The 8,430-nt window shown below is 37.2% G+C and overlaps 1 protein-coding gene across 1 annotated transcript; it reads right to left on the bottom strand.

The window, feature by feature from the left end:
* Positions 1 to 556: 556 nt before the first annotated feature.
* On the bottom strand, positions 557 to 6,435 carry anxa2a (annexin A2a). Its single transcript, XM_079450215.1, has 13 exons — positions 6,154 to 6,435; positions 5,282 to 5,342; positions 4,743 to 4,833; positions 4,180 to 4,274; positions 3,980 to 4,093; positions 3,438 to 3,528; positions 3,273 to 3,352; positions 3,049 to 3,108; positions 1,908 to 2,001; positions 1,725 to 1,820; positions 1,371 to 1,429; positions 1,058 to 1,180; positions 557 to 951 (listed from the first exon to the last, which is right to left on the bottom strand). Exons 2-13 carry the CDS (start codon positions 5,330 to 5,332, stop codon positions 892 to 894), a joined length of 1,014 nt encoding a protein of 337 aa, XP_079306341.1. The 5' UTR covers positions 5,333 to 5,342; positions 6,154 to 6,435; the 3' UTR covers positions 557 to 891.
* Between the last annotated feature and the right edge of the window lie 1,995 nt (positions 6,436 to 8,430).

The following is an 8,430-nucleotide window of genomic DNA, read 5'->3' as shown; positions in this document are numbered from 1 at the left end:
AAGCTTGGGTGGTTGTAAACCTCTGAAAATTGTTATATTTCATTTCCTAAAAAACGTATAAGCCTATGTATTTTTATAGCTTCTGAAAGACATTACTAAATGGAAAAGAAGATTTACACCAATTGTCATTTTCAGAAGTCTACGCTCACCTGACTTTAAATGAATGGTGTTTTCTTCATGAGCGTCACTTAATGTATCTATTGTAATATTGTCCTCAATGTAAAAATACGAATCTCAACATCACACAGTTACCGCAGGACATGAGTCAAATAAACAGAAATGCTGACGATCAGTAGACAGTCTAATGTCTCAGGACAAACATACAAATTGTAAGTGATTGTGCAGGTAACATCACACAGTATTAATAATCAGGGGATGTAAACTTCTGACTTTGGCTATTTTTAGAAATGATCTTCTTATTCTTGGGTGTGAGCTTCTCACCCTTTACATTTTTGATTTACAGTACAACACAAAATCATTGTACAGTTGTTAGAGAGACAGATTAAAAGGACAAAGGCAAAATATGGGTGTAGCTTCAGGAAAAACAAATCACACAGAAAAGTTACGTTTTTATTTCTTCTTAGTATACAAAATGCGTTAAAAGTACTAATTTCTGCCCAGAAGAGTACACCTGTATGCATATATATATATATATTGCAATATCAAGACCTTCATGTCAGCTGTTATCACTAAAGAGCCGTTAAACAAATACAGCACAGTTCCATCCTGTGAAAGGAATTCGGCAATTCCTTTAATGAAAACCATTTCCAGTCTAAGCGAGTGCATATTTACTGTCTCTAAAGCTGCAGCAGGGCAGGGACTTCATCAAGGTCAAAAACATGGATTTCTGTGCTGAACCAGTCATTCTCGTGGTCTTGCTGGGAGTTTATTTTAATCGTCTCCTGCACACAGACTCAAAAGGGCCCTCTGGTAGTCTCCCTTTGTGTGTTCCTAAAAAAGATACAGACAAACGTTTAAAGTTTCCTTGGGTTTCTAAAATAATGGCTGTTTTTATATTAACTGCATGTTACTGTAATAAAATATAAGTGAAACGTACAGCTATGGTCTGATGCAAAGACTTTCCATGGTGAGCCTTATACTCTTGTCTTATTTTCTTCAGGTCCACCTCACATCGAGACACCATGATCCGGGTCAGAACCTTTTCCTTCGCTCCTTTGGTCTAAAACACAGTAATGCGCAACAAAGGAAGTTATAAAAAGCGTAGCGCGCCGCCTGATGCAATTCCAGCGCAAACCGTCTGCAACAGCAGCAGATAGATTACAGGGCGGTGAACTTTTGAATACTTTCAAAAGCTTGAAAAAATAGTTTTTTGCCATTCAAGCAGTGTTGGTGGATGAAACCTGTTTTACCTTCATAGCATCTTGCAATCTGTTGGCAAAGTAGAGCTGTTTGTTTTCAAAGCATTGAACTGAGGAAGAGAGGACAAAGAGATTAGTTATGGCTGTTGGGGTTAATAGTCACCTTGGAAAAACTTTAAGGCCCGTTCATACCAAGTAGTATAAGATTTTAACCCACAGCTACTGATAAAAATACAAGGGAACAGTAGAGATTGGATAACATTTTTCTTAAAGCAGGTTGAACAATTAAACATTGTCCAGTTAAAAGGATTTGCACATTTTAATTCACAACTACATCAAAACCTCTTCAAAAGGCCCCACCAACGTGTTTAAACAGGAAGTACTTCATTTAAAACCAAGCCTTACCCAACGTTAGGAAAGACATCTCCAGGTCTCCTTTCACCTCCTTGCGTATGCTCTCCTGCATGTCATACGGGCTGTAGCTCTTGTATCGCTCAAACACTGTCAAAAGAAGCACCAACCCACGTTCATTTCTGAATATAATACCTTCTTATAAAACGGAAAGATTAGGGTCAAGGGCTCTAGAACCTCTCTGGAGGTGAGGAACACTTCTCTGTGACATGATGGCGATCCAGGCCTTTACATCTGTGCCTTTTCTTTTGACACCAGCATCATAAAGGGCCTGTGAAAAATATGTTATGTATTTAATATTAGATTTTAAATAGTTATTAGACAATCACTAGAAATTGTGAGTTGTGCTCCTGCAGAGGTTTATGCCAAGGCAATGCTACAAATCCAAAAATGAATGTCTTGTTTTCCATAGAAATATTTTAATGTTCTTAAATAAAGAAGCATTTATTTTAGAAGAAAAGTTTTTTTTTAAAGAAAGATAAACAAACAACATGTCTTCCCATGGGGTAAGAAAAATAAACTTCAAATGTTTTGCTGTTCATTAATTCTCATAAAATATTAATGAATTGCTTTTTGTCTTAACCCATTTTATGAGTATATACTCAGTTTTGATTTTTTTTCCCCAGAAAACATATTTTTGGTTAACTTGATTAAAGGTACAGTTCACTCCAAAATGAAAATTCTGTCACCATTTACTCACTTCTGAGTTGTTCCAAATCTGTATAAATCCCTTTGTTCTGATGAACACAGAGAAATATATTTGGACAAAAGCTTTAACCAAACCGATTTTGGCAACCATTAGCCGGGTTTCCATGACGCTGGTTTTATGTGCATTGTGAAGTTTTGCATTAGAAACGGGTAATGAAAATGCCAAATTTCTAAATAAAATTGTTTACAAATATTTTTATGCTCAATAAATTCATTCTGACGTTGCGAACATTAAAACCATGAGACGGAGCGGCTATTACCGTTGTTGTGAAATTTAAATCGATTTGAAACCACTCGAGGGCGAGTTAATGACAATATTTCATTTTTGGCTGAACTGTTCAGTTTAGGAATATGAAGCGGTAGAAAATGAATGAACGAATGAATGTTCCGTTTAGATATTTGAACTGACCGAAATATACAAAATTATTTCCGATAATTGTTGACAGCTGTAATAAATTGTAAGAAATGAACAGCGTTCTTAAGATGACATTTGTAGTTTGTAAATCAGCTGCTTAAACATGCCAACTTTGTTTAAACAGTCTATTAAAGCCAGATGTTGATTTACATACAGTTGCTTTGTTTGCACGGAAAGTTTACCACGGCAACTCACTCTGGCATCATCGTCGATTTTCTGGTTGTCCACAACACTGCTGGGTTCATCTCTCGTGGTCTGATGTGGAACATGATCGTGTGTCCGGCACGGGACAAAGAAGTTAAACAACACATTAAACTAAAATGTCTGGATAAAAGGTCTATCATTATGCTGAGGGGTTTAAAGAGTAATAAAAATTAAATAAACAAAATCCGCCACGGCAGAAAAACAGTTCATCTCACCGAAACCAGAGCCAGCAGAAGTTTCCCGAAATCTCCTGAAGTGTCTCCAGCCACGTCTTTCTCCAGGTCCTTCTTGAAAACTGTGAAATAAACCTGCGTGTTCCATCACAAACGCACACTTATGGTCGTTGGAGCGTTGAAGTTCTCTGAAGGTTCAGTACTTACGTTCCTTGTAGACTCTCTTAATGTCTTGGAGTTCAGCATTGCTCCGAGAGCAGAGAATCTCGATCAAAGACTCCTCGTCTGTTCCCAGACCCTATAACACCCAAATATTGTGTCATGATTTCCTTTTTACTGCATATCTACACTAATACAAAGTCATCCTATGTATTTAGGGCAGTCAAAGCCACTACTACATTAAATGAGCTATGTGTCCAATTTAGAAATGCCCGTTATTAGCGACACAGGTGGCCATTAGGTGAACTGCAGCCTGTATGTTGAACAAAAAAGTTGCAAAATTAACGATGTATCGCTGACATTTGTCTTTGTTCCATTACAAGCTTTCACACATTGTCACTAAAAAGCAATGAAACATGGCAATTTGTACATATAGACCCTTTAATAAATATGAAATCTCAAATAAAAACGAATTGATTTGCATCCACAAGTCAATATGAACGTGCACTGATGAATTAGACCCACAATGTGTATTAAGGTGTGAAAAGGGTTAAACTTTGGGTCAATTCTGCTTTGAATGTTACAATTACCTTGATGGAGGATTTGATCTCAGAGGCGTCGTACTGGGAGGTGCTCTTCATGAGACCAAGAATAACAGTCTCCAGTGGACAAGACAGCGCCGCTTTAAGGGCTGAGATCATATCCTGAAGAAATATGACCAGTGACCGTTACTGAAATAAGGATCGATATTCAAAAGTCTATATACAGAAGTACACAGTAATATGCTGACCTTCTTGGCTCTCCTCTCATATGCAAAAGCGATCTCACGCCTCTGGTTGTATGTCCGTTTAGTGAGGACATCGATTATGGTATGCTCATCTACCCCTAAAACAAATATTGCCATATTAAAATAATGACCATTAATTTAACAAATGTTACATTAATAATTGGAACACATGCAGTTGCATAAACCTAATGCTATAATTGCAATATTTATTAAAATATGTAGTAACACTTATTTGATAAAAAATGTATTGCACATGAAATAAAATAATAACATTTGAGCAAAAGAGGGAAGAAACGTTTTATGAAATGATTGGCTAGTTCATAAGATGTAAACTCAACATCATAATATGTGTCTACAGTGCCTCCCCTTCTGACTGCTGTAGAGGCGCTTGGCCTGGAAAGTTTTCTGTGGTTAAAGGCCTTCCAAACAGGATGATGATTCATTTCTACCAGCGCTGCTCAGCTTTTAAGCCTCACAAAGAAAGGGAGCGAGTAAGGAAGGGAGTGCGTCTGATCTGCTGTCGTGTTTTGTGATTCCAGCAGGGGGCAGCTGTCGAGCCCACTCACCTTTAGTTTTAATGGCGGTCTCGATTCTTGCAGCATCCTTATCGGGATCAAAGTTAGGCTCTGGGACCACTGTGGGGTAGGAGGGCTCTCCCTAGGGTACAATAATGTGCCAATGTTATATTTAGAGGATGACGTACACTCCCGGACAAACAATTGGACACACTTGATTTGGAAACTTCATTTAATGCACCTCAAGGTTAGCCAAGAGAATGCTTTGCCAGACAGCAAAGAGAAAGACAAATCAATGTTGAGAATAAGCTATTTAACATTGTGTCAACGTTACTATTATCCTCACTGTCTGTGCAGAGTTTGCAGAGCTGCACTCCAGACAAGGATGGATACTATGAATAAAGCTTAGAAATAAACTCATTTCCATTCGTGCCACTTTCACTATTATTCTAGAATAATAAAATAGTATGAGTAGGCGTGTCCAAACTTTTGACCGGTGCTTTACGTTAAAGTATCAGTGATTCTGTGATCTTACTAGCAAAATAGCATTTTCGCATCATAAATATGGTTAAAAAACTATGAAGACTTACACCACCCAGTGTCAAAGTCAGCTGACCCAAGAACTCAGAAACCAGAGACATCTTGGCTTTCCTGTGGAGAGATGACACGCCTGTTCATTTCAATATTGTTCACTTTCAAAGCAATACTGCATCTGTTATATTACCGAATGATTTGCTTGTTTAGTGCAACATGAAGAGAACTGAGGGCACAGATGGACACATGGAGTATCTCATAATGACATGCTTTAGTTATGTAATACAAAGTCGTCGGCACGGGAGAACTACACTTAATTTTAATGCTCTTTAAGGGCATCTTAGTCACTTCCTGTGCTAATATCCATCCATGAGTCATAAGACAAACATTATCTTTTTGTCACACTAGCAAGAAAAACCAACTGCAAAGACTTTTGTCATATTGCCCTCACAGTAAATCACTCAAATGTATCAGGAAACCAAAACCTGCTTAAGCTTGAAAAATACAATGCAATGTGTTTTACATGACGCCCTTTAGTTGCCAAGCAATGAGACAGAAAACAAATAGAGTCGGCTACACAGTAATTTTTCAAAATTACATCTGGTTAAACCCAGACATACGGGCACACCCAGGAAAGGGCATGCTGGGAAAATTCCCCAAAGCATGTGAGGCAAATCCACGTCTCAGGCATGTCTCACAGCCATGAAAAGATTTTTAACACAAACCTGCAATCTGGGACATTTTAAGCAAGTCTAACTGAAGAAATCTCTTATAAGCAATAGTTTATTGATCAAGTATATCTGATGTAAGATAAATATAGAACTTCTCTTCCCGCTACGTAAATGTTTCATTTAATAAAAATAAAGTTCCTTCAAAGGCACTTCGTATAAAAGTGGAGGAATTTCAGAATAGAGAGACGTGAACTTACCTCGGTGAGCAACAGAGCTGAGATGATGTACAGAACAATCCCTGCAGTGGAGAATGAGATGGGTGTGGTGGTTAAATACCAGAGGCGGTGCTTATCAACCCTGCCAAGTCTTTTCTCTCTGTCCATCAAACACAGGTTACGTCCTTGCACATTCTGCTGTGGGAGTCGAGCTCCGCCTCTTATGAGAAACACCCTGCTGACTCTTTCCAGCTCATAGTCTGAGTAAACTTCACAATGAGTTTAAGGAACATTAGATCATAAAGGACATTAGAGACAGATCATCTGGAAAGTGAACTAAAGGAAAAGTATTAACACGGAGTTCATTTTGTTATGCAAGAGATTTGTTAGCATCTTGATGGCATACATCCAGTTATTTTTAGTTACAGGTAAATATCTTATCAATGCTGTTTGGCACCGAAATAATGTATACACATCACAGGAACTTACAACAAAAGGTTGCCAAGAAAATGATATTACTTTAACGTTTTAAACAGCCTATGTAAAATTGCAAAACATTCACTTTTATGTAATAATAATAATATGAGCCATATATTTTTTTTTAATATTTTATAAAAATAAATACTTAACATTTGTATTATATATATATTTCTTTTATATGTTCAGTAAGAATGCATGTTCGCTTAAATGGCTGTTATTAAAAGTCTAAAATCGTTTCTAACATGTTTTCAAATAGACCTTGTGCATAGAATTTCACACGTCATCTTAAAGGAAGTGGCCAACAATGCTTGTGATCAAAATAAAACAAGGGCTCATACTGCACTGCTTGAAATGACGTCATTAACATCAAGCGATCCGTCAACTATGTATTTTAATCAGTCCAAAAAACACCAAACAAATGTCTAACCAGTAGCTGCACTAAATTTTGTAGACACAAAAGCAAAACCTGATAATATAGTTCAACACAAGGCAGAGGTTCACATCTGATGTCAAACAATGACACCCTGAGCAAGAGCGTTTGAACCGATGATTCATGCTCTGTTAAACATACTGTGTGCGGATATGATTATTATAAACACACCTGCCAGCAAGCTTACAATAGATTCTTATTAGACCAAACCGACTGAGCATTATTAACTTCAAGCATTTAAAGACATGCACTTTTTAATAAAACAGATTTAAAAATGTGAATATGTCAATTTACTTCTGATTGGCTTGTGCCGCTGAAGGTGAGTGTTGACAAAAATGATCGAAATTAACAAGATGTTGCAGTGATATTTATATGAATGGATGAAGGAAGCTCCGCCTTCCAGAATAAAGAGCCAATCATTAATCACTATAACCGGTAATCCTCTGAGGGAGGGGCTTTGTACATCGTTGCGAAACATTTGACTCCAAACAGCATTTTATATAAGTTGAAGGCATAGTTCACCCATACATTTTGTCAATCAACTTGTTGTTCCTGTATAAATTTCTTTGTTCTGAAGAACACAGAGAAAGACATTTAGAGGCCATCCAATGTTCGTAACCAAAAAGTTCTAGGGCACTATTATCTACCATGGTAGGACAAAAATGGCATTATGGTAGTCAATGGTGCCCCAGGACTGTTTGGTTTCACACATTCTTCAAAATATGTTCATGTGTTCAACAGAATAAATACATTTATACAGGTTTGAAACAACTTGAGGGTGAGTAAATGATGACAATTCAGATTTTTGGGTGAACTGTCCCTTTAATGGCAGTTTTAATTGCTGGTCAGAAATACGTTGTTTTATTGAGCGATTTAGAAAATACCATTCTACTGCCATTAAAGACATGACTTGGTATTGTACGGCTGAAGCGGCCGCCCCGAGGTGTCGCAACTACAGATAGCATGATGACCAACCACAATGACTTTGGCAACGCACGGACTGACACGAACACAGAAGTTCACCCAAAAATGTAAATTCTACCATCATTTACTCAGCCTCGGGTTGAGAAAGATATGTGTAAGAATGTTAGCAATTTTCAGTTCTGTGACATCCATAGTTGGAAGAAAATATTGTGTATTTTGTTGTTCTGATGAACACAATGTGAGATATTTTGAGGAATTTAGGAACACAAACAGTTCTGTGGAACATTTAGCGGTTCCTACTATGGCAGTCGATGATGTCACAGATTTTAATATCGAAATATCTTTGTGTTCATCATAAAGTAATTAATACAGGTATGAAATGACATGAGGTGAGCAAATGATAGCAGAATTGTAATTTTTTGGGAGAATAATCACTTTAACAGTGTTGTCCAATCAGATTAAAGGAACAGAATGAATAAACAATA

This window comes from Barbatula barbatula (assembly GCF_947034865.1).
Source record: "Barbatula barbatula genome assembly, chromosome: 25".
In the NCBI taxonomy this organism is placed as follows: Eukaryota; Metazoa; Chordata; class Actinopteri; order Cypriniformes; family Nemacheilidae; genus Barbatula; species Barbatula barbatula.
Note: the sequence above shows the minus strand (reverse complement) of the source record. Positions and strands in the feature narration are given on the sequence as shown.

Excerpts from the sequence above, each read along its gene's own strand:
- anxa2a (XM_079450215.1), bottom strand. The coding sequence starts at position 5,332 with ATGTCTCTGGTTTCTGAGTTCTTGGGTCAGCTGACTTTGACACTGGGT. Across the intron at positions 4,834-5,281 it reads TGACTTTGACACTGGGTGGT|GGAGAGCCCTCCTACCCCAC; the intron begins GTAAGTCTTCAT and ends ATTGTACCCTAG. Across the intron at positions 2,002-3,048 it reads AAATCGACGATGATGCCAGA|GCCCTTTATGATGCTGGTGT; the intron begins GTGAGTTGCCGT and ends TATTTTTCACAG.